We start from the raw sequence: 18322 nt of genomic DNA on the forward strand, positions 1-18322 counted from the left end.
GGGGGCACTGGTTATGAGAAATAAAGCTCCACTAGTTTTAAAAATAGTAACAGATTTATTAACTTTTAACTATCTTTAAAACCACCAAGTTTTCAAATTCTCTAACCTATCCTCTGTAGACTACAAAATGAAATGTTCCCTAGTGTAAGTCTGAGCAGAAGACATAATTTGAGTTCTGCCACGTGCATCTGCTAGAGGGAACTTTATTCTCAAGAGCCAGAAGACTGCACTGCAGGGGAGCCATTAGGGCTAGAACTAGGTATTGTAGAACACGTATGGGATGTGGACAGGGCTCAGGTACAGTAATGCTGAAATGGAACAGAGAAATGCTGCCTACCTCAAGCTATACTGGCTACCTCCTTCCATCTTCAACCCCTGCTCCACTCCACTGCCAGCGACTCCACAGCAGCTCACCTCCGCCCTGGGGAAAATAATCTATCGGGAGGTACCCTCCCACTATGATGAACACTGTGCGAGTACTTTAAAAAGTGGGAATGAGATGAAGGGGGTGCACCACATCTCCTGAGATCACAGGAAAAGAGAGGCAAGAAAAGAGTGTAATAGCAACTGTGCTCTAGAATACTGGAATCAGGGTGAAAAAAATAAAGTTATACACCCAACTAACCCATCCTTTCACACCCAGAAGTGCAGGAAGTGAACAAGCGTGTACATTGTGTTGTGGCCTAATTAGGTTGGTCCTGCCTTGCCAAATAGGCATGAAATAACATCGTTCCACATTAGCAGCACCTCTTTAACCTTTTGGTTTGAGGGAGACACAAAACTGAAGCCAGAGAGGGGCAAAGAAAGGAAGAAGGACAGAAATCATATCTATTACACTTGTTTTTGTGGATCAGACTGGGTACTTGACACTTTGCCAATTATGAGAAGTGACACCTTCAGGAGACAGAGCAGAGGAACAACGAAATGCATTTCCAGAGAATTACTAGGTGCTCCTGTTATGGCATTCGGGTCACGTGACAACTGCAGGTGCTTTCTTACGCAATAATATATAAGCCTCTTTGCAAGGAATTAATACCAAAGAGCAATAGGGAGAACTGTAATTTCTAAATAAGCAGCTGTGTGCCCAAATTCCTGGGACATACACTCACCCTTGCATCAGGGTCAGAAACAACTATTAATTATTATGATAGCTCCTCATGACTGGAAACAATGCTGATGTTAGTTGTTTTTTTTCCATTGGTGTTTATTCTGATTTTTTGTTTGTTTTTGGAGTTTTGTGCCTTTCTATGTTTGTTCTGCACCAGTTCCTACTTCAAATGGCTTTGCAAGTGTTTCATCTTGATCTTTCTATAAATGCAGAAACTTTAAAGAAGGACGTTTCCGTTATTAGTCACAATGACCACTACTTCCTTTAATGTAAAATGTTTGGGAATTTTTAATACTGTTCCAGCTAGTTTAGAAGAAATACCCTGTCGCATGTTGGATATTCTAGTATCAAACTTTTCTGTCAAAAATGAGAATAGCTCCTATTATTGTTTATATCCATGGTTGCTTTTAAGCAAACAACAAAAATGCCTTTTATTAAAAAAAAAAAGTAACAGCTTTCAAGAAGCAGCTCTCAGAAGCAGTTCAATGAGGCCAGCAAGAACAGACCTACTTTTCATTATTATTTGATCTCATCTACAGAGGACAGGTTTTTTTGCCTTTTTTATTTTTTTAAGAATTAAACAAACATCAGCTGTTAACATATCACAGCACTTAACTTTACAATGCATATCAGAATCAGGCTGTGAAAATGCCTGCCATGGATTTCTTTCTTTACAGAAAACCAAAAAGTAAACAAGTGAGTCACAACACGAAGTTTCAGTTTAAGTTTCAGTTGCCATTGGCAACGTGGTAAAAGCCATAACATGGTTCCTTTTGCAGAAAGTTACCACTTCACGCCAGCTGAGAATCTGGCTTGTAATTTGTCCAAACAACGCAGAGTAATATCAAATATTTTTTGTTCTATTTCCTATTCTGCAGCTGGTCAAGAGCATACTATCTCAATGGGAGGTTTCTTAACAGTTTGGTTACAGGCAACTGTAACCTGATGTAAACCGATTTCAGTTAAATCCCACCTTCTGATCCTTCCTCCATGACTAAGGGTTTGGAACAAGAGACACATGGAGCAGGAAGCACTGTTTATCCACTCATTATGATCTCCTTTTGAAAGCTGCATCTCTATCAATATGTTGAGCTTTAAACAAGATACAAAGACTTTATGGTCCCTTTTCCTAATCAAATTCAGAATCTCAAAGATCTGTCCCAAGCAGCTCAAGCACCTTAAAGGGATCTCCTTTTCTGATACCGCTACTATTTACAGATCTAGGTAGGTTAGTGCCTACTGCAGACGGTAAGGTTACTCAGCACTCATACACAATTCCTCATAACAACAGAATTTTCTCATATAGCTTTCTTCAGTCCAGTTTTACATATTTTACATATCTCAAGTGACAAGGTTTCCTCATGCTTTGTAAATAATTCATGCATGAAGCTAAAGCGCTTGTGGTTTTTGAAGCCTCTGAAAGCACCAGTGTCTTATGTGGTTGTTTATGCTTAAAAAACAGTACATGGTATTATTTCCCGCCAGTAAAAACTTAAAACAGTTACATTCACTCACCTCCTGACAGTAGGGACTGGGTAGGTGCACACCAGCCAGCGACACCAGAGTATCAATTGTTTCCAACTCCTGTTGGTAAAAGGTCTGAATTTTGTTTTCTAGTAGAAAGTCTTTCAGTTTTTCATGCAACATACTGATTGAGAAATTCTGACCCTCCAGGCCACTACAACGATACACAGAACATGTTAAAAGGCAAAGGTCCTTTAAAAACCTGAATTTAAACCCTTAATTGAAACAGACCATTTCTATACGCAATAAACATCCAACTGCTCCTCTTTCATAGAGCCACAGAATGCTCTGAGTTGGAAGGAACCTTCAAGGGTTATTTAGTACAACCCGCCTGCAGTGAGCAGGGTCATCTTCAGCTAAAGCAGGTTTCCCAGAGCCCCATCCAACCTAACCTTGAATGTTTCCAGGGATGGGGCATCTACCACCTCTCTGGGAAACCTGATTTCACCACCCTCAATGGAAAAAATGTCTTCCTTATATCTAGTCTAAATCTCCCCTCTTTCAATTTAAAACCATCACCCTTTGTCTTGTCACACGGGCCCTGCTAAAAATCTGCTCCTCAGTCATTTGCTGTAACAGTGGCGTGATTTTAAGACCTGCAATCTCTGAAACCGCACTACAGGCATCAGACCTGCCAGTAAGCAGCCAGATCCTCTTAAACTGAACACAGGAATGGGTGTTTGACTCAGTTTACTGAGGGTATGTTTTTGCAATTTGATAATGACAAGGGCAGAAGTTGAGAGCATTTCAATGGAATAGCTCTTTATCCTTATCTATAAAACAAAATCAAGCAAAGATACTCCACCTCATCTGTTGAGTTCACCCCCAAATCTCGCTCAAAACCCCAGCTTTTTTTTTCCTGGATGCAAGATGTCTATCTACAGTATTTTATTACTTTCTTAATATTCACGTTGGTTCAGCATTATATTTCTTTTCTCAGATTACGGACAGATCTCTCATCTGCACAGACCATCATTTATTTGGGAGAAAAGCAGGCTGCTACTGTATGCTTGTGCAGAGTCTAAATCACAGTCGGGCTCTGTTCTATCTTCCTCCACACTTACCATAAAAACAAGTAAACAAAAATAAAATCCCATGCTTTGCCCCAAGACCAGTCTGGATACTGCATTTACCTTTGTCCCTCCTTGGGGCCTTGGAAAGGTTTATCGTAAACTTCTTTATAAAGACATGGGAGTTCCAGCATTCTTGAAATCTGAACATCACACACCGGATCATCCACTTTATCTGCAGCAGCAAAAAACCCACATACTTTGCAAGGACTGCTACACCAATCTTCTAAGCAAGCATACCCGAGGCAGCACAACAGAGCTTCGCATGCCAGTATTAAATTGGCAAATTTTGTTCACTGTTGTGTTTATAAAAACAAAACCACAAAGGCCACTCCTGCTTTTACAGTTTACGAGGAGGTAAATGACTTGTTGTGGTACATTGCAGATTATGCTTTTGTCTGACAACTTATTTAACTGGAATTTATGACCTCTATTTTACCTTTCATCAGTCTTTATCCATTAGATCAAGTTAACATGTAGTAAGGAGCTTTATTTGGGCTAAAGTGAAAGCAACTTAGAGGCTATTTGAATTGCCTGGCTTTCCTTTAATGAAACAATTATTACCAGCCCTTGAATGGGTTACATAGTCATAAATCTTCTGTCTAGATAGGAGGGTTGAATTGCCTCTCAGATTTTAGCTAGACCTGAAAAATCTAGACTTTTTATCTGAGCTACATGGGGTTTTTAAAAGATGGGCTTCCCCCCTGCAAAGGAATAATTTCAGTATTGTCTCAAAGTTTTCACTGGGTGAAACCAACTTGTACACAATAGCTCAGACACAGAGGAGTGAAGGCGGTGTGTAACTGGAAGCTCTTAGGGTGTGAAGAGTGGACTACAGAATGCTGCTGCTCAGAGAGCTGGCAGATACAAGCAGGGGCAGCACCTGCCTGCAGATCTGTGCCTGAGTGACTGAAGATGAGGCACACTTCTCAGTCTTTCTGCAGAGCCAGAGAGTTTAGGAGAACCTGGGCTTCAGTGGTACAACGTGCCCATACACTGCTGTCTGCCCATGGAATGGGCTATACAGATTTCAACAAAGCGCAAATGTTTCTCCAAAGCAGCTAATGCTCTTGATGCAGTGTGATATAAGAGGTCTCCAACTCCCTTCCCATGGGCTTTGGCTGTTCTACTTCAACACAAAGAAAATTGAAGAGCAAGTCACTTTAACAAATACCCAACCACAGTATCTGCATAGTATTCTTCTACGCATCCTAGTCATCTTCTATAGATTTATGTAGTAATGTCTCATTTACAGGCAATCTCATCCCACATATTAAGTAGCGTGACTCCTAACGTTACTCTGCCAACATTGAAATAAAGAAATACAGATTAAAATCTTTTTAGAGAAGTGACATGCCAGAAAATAAAGTGGGAATTATTCAATGAATGATCCACAACACTCACAAAAACATGATGCCTGAATTTCTCTTTCTTGCCTGTAGGTTCGGATGTGACCTCTGACCCTGACAACATCCCCAATCTCCAGCTTTGTTTTCTGGCTCACCATTTCTTGGAGTTTCTTCATCTGTTCAAGCATGGCAAGACTGCTGGGTGCGCTTGGATGACCTGTAAGAAGTGAGATCAGACATTAAGGCCAAAAGGACTGTACTTTTGCATTCATCCAAACACCTAAGCATCACAGGAGTCATATTACTAAAAAAGAGGTAAGGTTCTAGACACTGCGTGTTCTGGGTAGCAAAACTTTTGGATGACAAAGTTAGTTTAAAGTATTACATTTATTTAAATAGTTCACTTGGGGAAATGTAAAAGGGAGGACATAGTGACTTACCACTGAAAAGGTCATAGATGGGTTGCAAAATTGAAACATTAATTTTAAGTAGGCTTTGTCCTTTTTTGATATTGATGATGACAAGATGGTGAGAGAGGAAAGGAAAGTGTCCTGGTTTCACTGGAATAGAATCACAGGCCAGCCATGGTGTGCAGGCTGTTAGTAGTTTCTAGCTGCCAGGGCAGCTGACCTGAGCTGGCTCATGGGCATATCCCAGAACATAAACATCAATGGGGAAGTTTGCTGAGGACAAGAGAGCCTCATGGTTGGGCTCCTCTTCCTTCTCCTCCTGCTTTTCCCCATCCCTGGATGGGTACTGGAGGTGCTCAGTTACCATTCTGCTCCCAAGGACTGTACATTTGCTGGGCTGAGTATAACTTTGTATACTTATATTTGTATTGATATTAGTTTGGCTGTTTCTTTAAATCCATTTTCATTTCAACCCAGGGGTTTCTTCTTTTCCCAAACTTCCTTTTCTCCTGGGAGGGGTCACTGGGTGGTAGAACAACTGCGAGGGTTTAGCCCCAAGATACAATCTAAACATAGACAGAAAGGTCAGTTGAAACTTTTACGTAAAAGGAGGAGTCATCTGAGGTGGGGCTAAAATATTCATGTGATGCAATTTGATGTCAACGCTGAGGTGAATGCAACATGACAGAACTTCACATTCACATAACACACCTCTGCAGAAGAGTACTGTTCGTAACTTAGAACCTGATCAATGATCCAAGTATCTCTCACCACCGTTACAAAAGGCTGGAAGAAAGTCTCCTGTGCCCCCAGGAGCTGTTTTCTTTAGCAGGTACACATGAATTAATTTCCATTAATAACATAATGACCAGTCAGGCACTACTGATGTACATGTAAAATAAACATGTACATGTGAAAAACACAAGGCTGAAACATGCATTCTGGGTCCTCATTCTATTTCAAGCAGTGTTTAATGCAATTCCTTTAATGAATTTAAGCTCCTTATAAAAAAATTGTTTGATTGCGAGTCCCCATCATTTCTTTGCAAAGCTGTGCCACAACATCACCTCTCTCAAAGCAAGAGCTGTCTTCTAGATTCCAGTTTGGATCGTTTACACCACTTGTCATATCGTTGTTAAATAAAAGCAAGTATGAACTATCTGCCTGTATAAACGAGGTTGTTCCACAGACACTGGAGTTTTTAACTTTACATCAAGCTTTCCCTTCCCCATTCTATGTGTAAGCAACTCACAATGGCAGATGACACTAGTAACTTTTATTTCAGAAGGATTTGATCAGCTTCATATCCGGGTTGTCAATCTACTACATGAGCTTTCAAGAAGGTCCAAAGTAGAAAGTATTGAATACTTCGATATATGAGAAATGGTAGGAGAAAAAGCAAAGATAGAGCCAGACACTAGTGGGTTCTGTTATTGAGTGCAGTATTAGATCCATTTCAAATGCACAATTTCTGCAGATTTAATACTCTCCTAGATCATAAAAGACTGTTGGCATCCTCCCACAGTGTTTTAAGCTACTTTCAAGTTCATCACTGACAGTATATGCATGAGCAGGAGGAGAACATGAATGTAAGAATGAAGAGAAGATGAACCCTGAAACCACTGCATCACAAGCGCAGGGAATGCATACCAGGTTGCTGGTCAATGGATTGGCTTCTGAAACAGAAGTTGTGGCATGTGGCAGACTTCCAGCCTAGTTCCTCGCTAGCCAATGTCACAAGAGAACCATAAGAAGGATTCTCTGAACAACGTCACTGCATAGAATTAATATATTACTCAGATAAGGAAAAGGCATGACAGGTCATAACATAGCAGTTTTATTGGCATCGCCATAGCACAAAACACAAAAAGTAATACGAAATTCCCCAAATGGCCCAGGCTGTAAGATGTGATGGTTTAAAATAAAAAAATAGTAATAATAATAAAAAAATTTAATTTGGTCTTCTGCAAGCTTGATCATTTTCTAAATTACGTAAGACAGACATAAGCAAGAATGTACAGTCAAAAGAGGAATTATTTATTTGATAAATTACCTGATAAAGATGTTTCTGCTACCATGGGATTTTTCCAGCAGACACAATTTATAACTCCAGTACTATCATCCACTGTAAAAAAAAAAAAAAAAAATTGCAGGAATTATAGAGTAAGAAAGCAGGTAGCGATGTTCCAAGAAGTGACGATACATAGATATGTAGGGAGATGGCTGCCATGGATATCTCATTTCAAACAGTCTGAAAGGGAAAGTGGGTCCTCAAAGCATACTTACACCTCTGAAATAATCTCCACAGTTGTTTCAGTCACGGAAATAGCTCAGCACCAGATACGATGCTTATATGCATGGTCAGCAAAGTAACAGGTATATTTACAAAAAAAAAGACCAAGCGCAAGTTTAAATTATGAGGCTTCAGTACTTATATTGGATACTAAAGGGCTTTAATCTCTTCAAGGAGGTCAGAAGAATTGGTATTGAAAGCGGAAGCCAGACAAATTAAAACAGAAAACCAGGCATGAAACACAGAAGCATTACTGTAACAGTAAGGAAACAGCACTTCAACATTGGGGGTACAGACATGTGAACAGACTAGGAGTGCTGCTGCCTCCCCCTGCATTGGTTTCCACACTAATACTGTGCACAAAGTCTGCATGCCATTCCCATACAAGATGATGTTCCAGAGAGAAGAAAGACAGCTCCTCTAGCCAGGAAGGACAGAGGACAGCACATGTTTGTTGTGGTTCTGCTCTAGGCCAGGAAATCCCAACTTAAAGTACACATACCAGCGGCACGCAAGCCACTTCTGTTGCCAAAAAAGCTTAACACCCTCTCCCGAGTACCGGAGCTATCTAGCTTTTCCTGTTTTGCCAGCACCCAATCAAAATAAGTTTTGTGATTTCTGCTCCAGGCACTGCATTGCCAAGGACAGCAGAAGTCAAAACCCAAAGAAAACAAAAGAACTATCAGAAGAATCAGTTGTTCTACAGATCAAGAGAGTGCATATAGATAGCATGTGCAACAAACATCCTCTAAATAAAAATGCACTTAAACCAGATCCATGACTACAGAAGTAAAAGCAATGTTTACCAGGAAGGTGCTGATTGGTACCTGCAGTCGTTTCCTCTGGGAACCATGGCATCAAAGCAAAATGCCTTTGCATTGTCTCACGTGTTTTGAAACAACCTCCCTATTTGGGGGGTCCAATTAAAAATCATTGTCTTGCCTTCCTGTTTCCCAGTAGCTCAGCTGCACATTTCCAATAACAAACATACAGCATTTGTAAGGTGGAAGCAATTCCAAATTCCATCACAAAAGTATGCTCACCTCACTGCTATCTCCCTTTCAAGCTGCTGTCTCACACAGTTTTCAGCAGCTTTGATTTTGTACCAAAGTGCAGATAACTGATCTAGCTGGTAGGACTTTCTCTCCTTGGTATAGACAAAAGGCAACTCTTCCAGTAGGAGTCAGAGCCCCCATATACCATGCCAAGCCATGCCTGCAAGCCAGCAACGGCAATAAGAAACAGGGCAGATGACATTCCACTATTACATCACTGCAGCTTCTAGATGCTCCGGCTTGTGACTGGCTGTTACACCAGCTGTGACAGATAGGCTTCCTAAGAAGGGCTTAGAAACAAAAGAAAGAAGACGGAGGACTAGGAGGCCAGACTCCCACTCATCAATGTAACAGCTGAAAACGGAGTCCTGGAGAGACTGACCTGTTCTTGATCACACAGGGCATCTGGTAGCAGAGCAAGGCTCTGAATCAAAGTTTTCCAAGTTCACAAATAAAAGCTTTGAGCAAAAGGACAAATAACTCCTGAAGCACAGATGAATGAGAACTCTTGCAATTGTATTCCAGTTAGACAGAAGAATATTAATCTACTTTAAATGCATTAAAAAGGTCTACAAGCTTTTGAAAACTTCCTGTGACCCCTGTGCCACCCTTCCTCATCTCCTTGAGTTTATGCTTTTGTTTGTTTGGGTTTTCATTTGGTTTGTATGGTTTTGGGGGATTTTTTTTTTGTGTTTTGTTTGTTTGGTTTTTTTTTTTTTTTTACTTAATTTATTTGAGGGGTAGCACTCTCAAAGCTAGCTGGTGCTCATTTTTATTTCTTCACAACAAAAAGGGTATGGTTCTTGTAGGGCCTGCGTGAGCCTACTGAGATCTCAATGAGATTGTTTGTTTTTAAGGCAAGTGCCTTTCAAAACAGTTCTGGAGTATAAGGAAAACCACATGTGACATTGGTTTTGTTAAAAAGGAAAGGAAAAAAAGGAGGTCAGAAAGATACATTTACTAAGATATGAGTTTGTTCAAAGCTACACTTTAATTAGATATCCTTCCCCTAATTCATGATAACAATAGCAATAAACAATCAAAATGTCAAATCAGCTTTAACACAGTTCGCAATTTTAATTTTTTTTTTTTTTTAAGCCAGGAAAGAGTCAATTCATTGAGTTTTGCAATTATTATTCAGTCACTAGTTCTGGCTGTTTGGTTTTCAGCACAGAGGACCTAAGATTCTCTTAAAATGAGCAGTGTGTATTCCGAAGTAGATGGATAGGAAATGAGGGAAGAGATGTCGGCAGTGACACAAAGACGTTTCAGTTCTCTATCAGAGAAAAAGTACAAAGGGGGAATTGCTTTGTAAGTCACTTTTAAGCAGATAGAAAGGGAGCAAGTACTGAGCAGCGTGCAGCACTCCAACTGATGCAATGCCTGCCCTGTGACTCACCAGCCGGAGTCTCTTGAACTGAGCGATGCACCAACTTACAAGCAGGAAACTGTCGTAAGAAGTTACTATTTTACACTGGCACAGTCGGCCAGCCTGAAAGAGAGGGCAGGCTGGGGAGGGGCACCCTGGCAGGTAGCCTGAAAACTCAAACCAGGAACTGCTGGAACAAAGAGTGGAGTTGGATGTGAAAGGACAGCAGGAAGCCAGGCTCACTGAGAGCTACACTTAAAGGTTGGCTGATCTAACACTAAAGCCTTAATTCCACTACTCTGGAGCTTCTTTTTATTTCTACTCCTCCATTTTCTGCCCCAATCAAACATTTCCAACAAGTTTACTTCTGAACCAATGCCGAAAGCAGCGTGGGAAACCCTCAGCTATAGAACTGGTTATTTTGATACTGTCATCTTCTGTTCTCATGAAGTGATAACTGCGTTTGCATACTAGTGCAACAAAAGAACAATACCTGACGTTCAATTTATATTTCAACACTTCCTAACATCATCAATTACATCTCCACCTCTTAATTTAAGTGCTTGTTTGGTCTATGCTACTTCAAGTGCAAATAAAACTTGTGCTTCAAAATATTTGTCAACTCATTATTTAGCATAATGGCAGGGTAATAACAAATATCCAGAAATTAGATTTTTAAAAAGTAAAATCTAGAAAATATCCACTCTAAGAAACTTGCAGGAACATTACTATAAGAGCACAAGGTCAACCCTAAGCAGCCACTCCCAGTGGGGAATATGTTCTATGTACTACCAGTTAATGCTACTCTGCAGCTGTATGATGCAACTGCAGGTGTTGTGGAAGCTGGAGCTGGTTAAGTTGTCAACTGTATCTTCGCAATACTCTTGTGAGTCAGCGAATTGATGCTCACTATTTTATAAGTGTGGGAACTGGGTAAGAAGGCTATGACTTACCTCCCTGAGGTGGAAAACCATGGCAGAGGAAGACACTGGACTTGAGCCCTTTGAGTGCTTCAATAGGATCTATGCATTTGGCTCCCTGCTCCTACTGCAAGATGACACCCAACCCCGCACCCCCCCCTTTTGAAACTTCCCATATCACCACTACTCCACTCCACTCTCCACTCTTTTTCTCCAGATGAAAAAGACAGCCAAACAAAATGACAATCAGATGTTTCCATGTTAATAAAACAGTCTGACTATTGCGAAGAGCAACAGGGAGAAGACAGCTCTCTAGGTGGTGAGGACTGGTACTATGATGCTTGAATTAGATTTGCTAAGACTCTTACAGATCTAAATATAAACAAGCTCCCAACTGTTATTAAAAGCTGGCTCCAAGGTACGACAAAACATACAAAAAGTCAGAAGGGATTTCTAAGGTTCAAGAAAGGAAGAAGTGATTTCCCATTCACAGCACTGTTAAATTAATTTATATCTGACCAAAGGAACTGCATGTATATGAGAGGAAGATGGTGGAGTCCAGTGGCAAAGCAATAACCAAAATTAAGATTTGCTAGATGACCCCAAACAAACCAGTTGCTCTGTTTCAACAATTTGTTTCTCTGCTTTTGAAGTGGAACTAAGCAGTAGCTTCCCTAAGATTGCCAAGTAATCCGAGCTGCAGATATAGATTATATTAGGATAAGAGCACAGTTGTTTCAAGAATAGACAATGATCAAATAAGGCAATCTAAGTTCTAAAAGTAACTAAGACCAGAAGGTTGGTAAGTGCAAGAAGAAACAAACTTTTCTTACCTCCATAATTATAAAAGGCATCTCGCTCTTTTGTTTGAACCACTATCCCGACAACATCCACCTGCCTTACTGGATGTCCGTTATAAAAGAATACACCTAGACACAGAACATTTTTGTAAGTGTAACTATTTATTTCAACATCCCACCCTACACAGTCACATTTGTCAGTAAAAAACCCACACTTTCTTATATACATAATACATTTTAAATTATACAATGCCTAGTCATGAGAAATCCCCGAGATCAGTGAGGACTGGGAACACTAGAAGGAAGAATTATCAGCTCTACCGAGGATACCAAAAGCTTGCTTTTGTAGAGCGTCAGAATTCTATTGACCTCTTGTTTTCTTGCATATTTGAATTGAAAAAGTTTGTTTGCTGCAGGCATTAGGGATTTTTTACTTATTTTCTTTTTGGTTGTTTCTTTTGATTGTTTCATTTTGGGTTCTTTTTGACTGTTGTGGGGTTTTTTGTGTTTTTGTTTGTTGTTTTGGGGTTTTTGAGGTTGGTTTTTTGGTGGGTTTTGTTTTTTTTTTTTTAAATATCTTCATCAGGATTCAGAATAAATAACAGATCACAATGGAAGCAGTTTGGGCTTCTCACAATGCAGCTGTTCCTGATTAAGGCAGAGCCTCCAAAAGGAAAATTAACATTATTCTGTGTTCATTTCTAAAAGAAAAGGAGCCATGGGGGGGTGAGAGAGAAACAACCCTCTTAGATTGCAGAGCACACTATGCAGTCATTGTGGACAGCATCCTGAACTTCAGTTTCTGAAATAACACGTTCTAAAAACATCGCTTCAAAGCTATTTTTGTGCATCTATAAAGATAACTTGAAGAAAAATTATAACACGTAAAAACATGTCCAGGAAACAGTGAGGAATCAGAGCCCGGCGAACTTTGACAGCACTGAAGTTGCCACATGCTGCAGTCCCTTTCAAGAGAGTGACAAATGTTAATAGACACCGATGTAAACATTATACGCTGAGGCTTCACAGTCCGCAGCAGGAGCACAACAGGACAAGATATAAGCTCAGATATATCCTGGACAGGCTAATTTTCAGTCAATGTGTTTTCTTCAGTTTTCGAATACTGCTGCTTTATTGAAATATGCCATTTGGGAAGTTCAGTAACTGTCTTCTAAAAACTAGATAACTCAAGGGATTCAGGAGGGAACATTTGGATCCATACACTGTGCCAAGTCTTAGGCTTACAAAAGGAAAGAGAAACACTGCAGCAAAGCAGTCAGAAAAGTGTTCAGTATTAAAAAAAAAAAAAAACCAAAACAGCAAAACCAACAGAATCCAAAAATAACTTGTCCTACATAACTGACAGCCTTAAGTGAACCTGGAATTAACTTTCTTCATGTAAGAAAGACAAACTCCCTGAAGTTTCAGAAGAAATCATGGGCGATCAGCCAAGCAGCTCATAACCATAAGTTTTGTTCATAAAAATCCCCTGCCATGTTTTGAGAATGCATCTATCACTGTCATCTCGGAGCCAACTATACTAATGGTGCAGTCACTAGTGAGGTCTGGTGCAGAGAATGTTTAGCAGGTCTGACCGCTTGTCTTTCATTCCATTTACCAGGACACCAGGACATACTGCTATAGAAACCCTCAATGGAGATGCTCCTGGTGTATATAATTACTCACTAAACTTTAAAAAAAATCTCTATAAAAGGTCCAGGTCAGTGTCAGAGTAAATCTGTAGAGCAGAGACGCCAAGCTCTCGACTGTGCAAACAAGAAACATGTTATTATGCTCATTTTCCAGTTAGTAAGCTGAGCTTTGTCAAATGACAGAGACCAGAAGAAACTGCTTCTCTCCCTCCCCATAAACTCACACAGAACTCCACTCATACTCTGAGAAACATCTTGAATTCATTTGAACCATGAAATTATATTTACATTTAATAGTGTAAAAGTTGTTGACCTGACCACTTCAAGACATAAATTGTTTCTCTTTTCAGTTTATTTGTTCAAATTATGTTCATATTGGCAGCAACAAAAGTGTACTAAACGTTTGAAGCTATGTGCAAGCACATTCAGTCAAGCTCCTGGTAACCCAGCACATGACACACACGTTAATATGCTGTTACCACAACAGGAAGCCACAGTAGCAGTATCGGTGGCTATAGATACAGAGCTCTCTAGGCCAAGTTCTGGTCACGTCATTACCAGCACTACCCAGCGCTGAGCTGCTTGCCATTACTTTAATTACTATTACCTCCTTTTGTGCTATTTGTAGCTTCCATTGCTTGTTGATAAGCTGTCACAATGCAGTGGTGCACGATAACGCTAAGAAAAGCTCATTTCCATGATGTGATTATGTGTTACAACCGAGTCGGACACCCACTCTCATTTCAAGGCCTCTAAGACAACACAATTGCTGTTTTTATCTGGGAGGTTTCCAGCCTTCTTGTCACCATTTATAGCCGGAGAATAATTGGCCAGGTTTACTGCTTTCCTCTATGTTGTTTTAAGGGATTAGTCATTGTGGCATCACATGCTAATGCTTAAAAATGGAAAGAAAAAGCTTATTAGGTCATTCAGTCCATTTCCTCAGGACCAATGCAAGACTGTTGCATACAGTAAATTTCTGGCAATCTGTACAGTCAGGATATAAACAATCCCAGTAAAGGACATCCCACCTTTTTCCTGGGAAGGCTGCTCCCAGATGTCATTCTAAGGATGTTTTCCCTTACATTCAGTCTGTGTTTTTTCCATTCCTCCTAGTTACAACTCTTGGTTTTGCACTCACTCATTCTTAATTACCATTACTTAATGACTGATTTATACCAAATCATATTCTTAGCTTCAGCTGGTCTTTAACAATCCCATTAAAGGCAGGAAACACTGACAGCAAGCACCTTCCTTCTTCCTTCCCCAAAAGTTATTTCTTTAGTGTTTCTGTTGTGCTATCATTTGTTGCCAATAAATAAGATACGCTAAAAGATGTCTGGTTTGGTATACACACAGAACCAGGAGAATGAACAAAACTCAGGATGTTTGTTCTACAAAATTTCATTTTAAAGTTTGGGTTAGAAAATTATACAGGATTGCAAGCAAACCTGGTTGTGCAAAATGCCAGATGCAAAGGAATTGGAGAAAGCTTGCATGCACCCATCTTAAAGGCCGCTATCTTGACATGACAGATACCACTTCCTTGGAACCATCTTAGAAAAAAAAAAAGTAATAACAAAATTGAAAAAGTTGCTGAAGCAGAAGACAACTCACCCAAGTAAAAGAACAGAAGGAAATGAGAAGGAAAATTCAGGTAATTTAGAGGTGAGAAGAAGAGCAGGATTGTACTTTAAAAGACTGCTCTTGTGAAATGTTTGTTGATGTTTATAAATTTAATTCTTCCAAATATATTTTGGGTGAGTATGTACTAATGTCCAAGTCCAAACTACGATCCTATTCTGCTCACACCGAATTGTTTTGTATTTTGTTTGAAAATAAAATGTCTCCTGAAGCAGGAACGGTTTGTACCAGATGCGTTTGCTACACCAGTACAGCTATAAGGCTGCACACTCTAAAAAGGCCTCTGAAGTTCTACTCACTCTAGTACAAACATCAACAGACTGTAGCCTAATTCTTGCATTTCAACAAAAGTATCCCACCATGTTAAATAACAAAGAGGTATAAATACTGGGCTTTGCAGTTCATGAAGTCCCTACATACATAAAAATAGTTGTGAGAAGAGCAAAAAAACCACCAGATCTTCACTTCTTTATGAAAAGCACTGATGCTATCCTTGCTGTTAAAGAAAAATATTCAAGCATAGTTAAAGAGCCAAACAGATGTACCTTGTCTCTATGAGGAAAAAAAAAAAAAAAAAAAAAAAAAAAAAAAAAAAAAAAAAAAAAAAAAAGAGAGAAAAGAAAAAACCTGAAACAAAACACCAAAGCCAAATACTCTGCTCAGAGTTTACTGCTTTTCCTCATTAATTCTCAGTTCCTTGGGTTCCTCCCTGATAATCTTGCACCTTATCAAGCTTCAGTTTGGAGTAAGGAACCCTTCTGCAGTGGAAAACATACTGCAGTCTATTTAAAGTCTTTGTAGTGAAAACAGAAGTTCAAGGTCAGACCTATGTTGCTTTAGAAAATGTACACATGTGGGTGATATTGGCTGAAGACCAGCAGGAAACAGACTGCAAAGCATACAATTCCCCACAACGGTTAGGAAATAAAAGGTGTGGTATAAGATTTAGCACAGACGCCAGAATTTACAATAAGACTGCTGAAATGTATGAAGAATGTAATTTATCTATCACATCTAGAAATTCAGCACACAAACCTCAAAACCTGTATCTGTTTTATAATATACTAACAGCCAGAGGAAAAAGCAAAACACATTCACCACACAACGTCATCAACTGCCAAAGTTTTGCAACACAGGCGTAATATCCTTCTCATACCTTGTAGAGACAGTGGAAAGATACAACACATATGGCCAGAGGAAACACAACATTTAATGTGAAAGAGATTCCATATCTATACATGAGAGGAATAAAAGCCAGTAGAATGAAAACATTTTGGTTTTCACATATATTTCACATACAACCTTTGTTCTCAGAACTGTTAAAGATACTAATGTCACTTAACTTAGGGACATGGAAAATTACTTTACTGGTGTTCATGGAGCATTCTGCCATTCCTTGATAAAGAGCACAACATAAATGAATTATAATTGTGTGCATCATAATCAGCACATGTAAGTACATACCTGGCACCTGTTTAGATTCTCTCATTTCTTTTATATCTTTAATATAGAGTCTTGCAAATGCGGAAAATACAGGATCCATCCCCCAGTGCAGAGAAGGCATCTCCTCTTCATACTTCTTGGATTCAGACTGCATTCAAAACCTGTGAACAAAGAAGAAGTGGTAATTATTTTCTGCACAGGTAAAGTGCTGTTCACACGTATATTTTAACTGAATGAAAAAATAGCTTGTGATTTTGCACACTAACACAGCAGAGCTCATGAAGAGACATAGGAACTGATCTAATACAATGTTATCTTTGCATCACCACATGAAATATTCAATTCAAAGAATCAATACTGACGATTTACTTGAGGTACTGAGACTCAACAACAGCAGCATTTTGCCCAGCTCCTTCAAAGGAAATAGAATTTCAGGGATTTCTCCTCTATGGACACATAAACAGTGAACCAAACACAATAACTCTTTAAAAGACCAGGATTGTGGGATACCAACTGGTAACTTTATACACTCGATTATCCTCCCCCCTCTCCCCCAAACATTCTCTTTTCCTTCCATACAACATTCTCCTCATTGTTCATCCTGTGCTTTATTGTGGTGGTGGCGGGGAGGCTAATTCTGTATAAAACAAAAGCAGCCAGTCCCCACTCCCCAATAACTTTGTAATTCCTACTTTCCGCTTTTACCTCTTCAGATTTCCGTGTTTAACGTCCACTCTCTTCTGCCATTACCAGAGTTAATTCTCTGCTTACCACAAAGCTTATATGAAAAAAACCCCCCAAAAAACAGCACTCAATTCAGGAATTGTAGAGATTTGGAATTTGAATATACATTTTATTAGTTTCTCCTGAACACACAGTTAAATTGTTCACATAAAGCCTTCGGGATTGCCCTTGAGTGAGTGTCAGCCACTTAGAGCTGTAGCAAAGGTGGTAAGTGGACTGATTTTGAATAGTCTGTAAGAAGGCTGAGATACGGCACCTACAGTCTGAAAGGGAGCACCTCCCTGCTGTAGGTTGCCAGTGATCTATCTCCAGTCTGCAGGAGACACTTCTAGCTACTGATGTAGAAGGAACACACCCTGAATATTGTGATAGAATCTTGCTTCTCTGAGAAACAAGAGCTTGGATTCTGCATGATTTCTGTTTTCACACTTAAAGTTTAATTTGGGGCAGAAAAACAGGGTGCAGCATAACATGCTAGAGCATTGCTGACAACTACACTGTGCTAAGAACTGCAGATGTCAAGTCTATTAATTTCCAAATTTTTTAAAACAAAAGATTAGTGATACTTTAACCTTCCTTAGACAGGACATTTGTTTTGCAAGATGTTAAATATATTTGATTTAGACAGTTCCACCAGTCATTTCACTTTTGAGAAACAAAACAGTTTTGTTTACACCTGGATTTACATCTCTGCCTACTACAGGCAGCTTTTCCCAACCTATCCCTTTTACACACGCAATGTCTACTCAAAAATGTCTCACCATCCTTTTCTCACTTGAGTTTCCCCACGAAGCATAATTTTTCTGCTGCTGAATTGCAGAGATTGCTCAGTAGAAAGTTATAAACTAAGCTGTTAACTGTATGATCCTAATAATATAAAGCTGCTATTCCTCCATATGGCAGTTCTCCGGCTGCTTGCTATAGCCTAGATCAAATTTAGA

The 18322-nt window shown here is 39.5% G+C and overlaps 1 protein-coding gene across 1 annotated transcript in view; it reads right to left on the bottom strand.

Moving 5' to 3' along the window:
* The window catches only part of OBFC1 (oligonucleotide/oligosaccharide-binding fold containing 1), a 26179-nt gene extending 9388 nt beyond the window's left edge, over window positions 1–16791 (bottom strand). The window contains exons 1-6 of the mRNA XM_010134082.1: window positions 16659–16791; window positions 11932–12027; window positions 7515–7586; window positions 5107–5268; window positions 3766–3877; window positions 2624–2786 (exon numbers count right to left, since the gene is read on the bottom strand). Of these exons, the coding sequence (XP_010132384.1) occupies window positions 2624–2786; window positions 3766–3877; window positions 5107–5268; window positions 7515–7586; window positions 11932–12027; window positions 16659–16791 (738 nt within the window). The remainder of the gene's footprint in view (window positions 1–2623; window positions 2787–3765; window positions 3878–5106; window positions 5269–7514; window positions 7587–11931; window positions 12028–16658) is intronic.
* Between the last annotated feature and the right edge of the window lie 1531 nt (window positions 16792–18322).

The sequence above is a fragment of the Buceros rhinoceros genome, unplaced genomic scaffold (genome assembly GCF_000710305.1).
Source record: "Buceros rhinoceros silvestris isolate BGI_N320 unplaced genomic scaffold, ASM71030v1 scaffold5984, whole genome shotgun sequence".
Lineage (NCBI taxonomy): Eukaryota > Metazoa > Chordata > Aves > Bucerotiformes > Bucerotidae > Buceros > Buceros rhinoceros.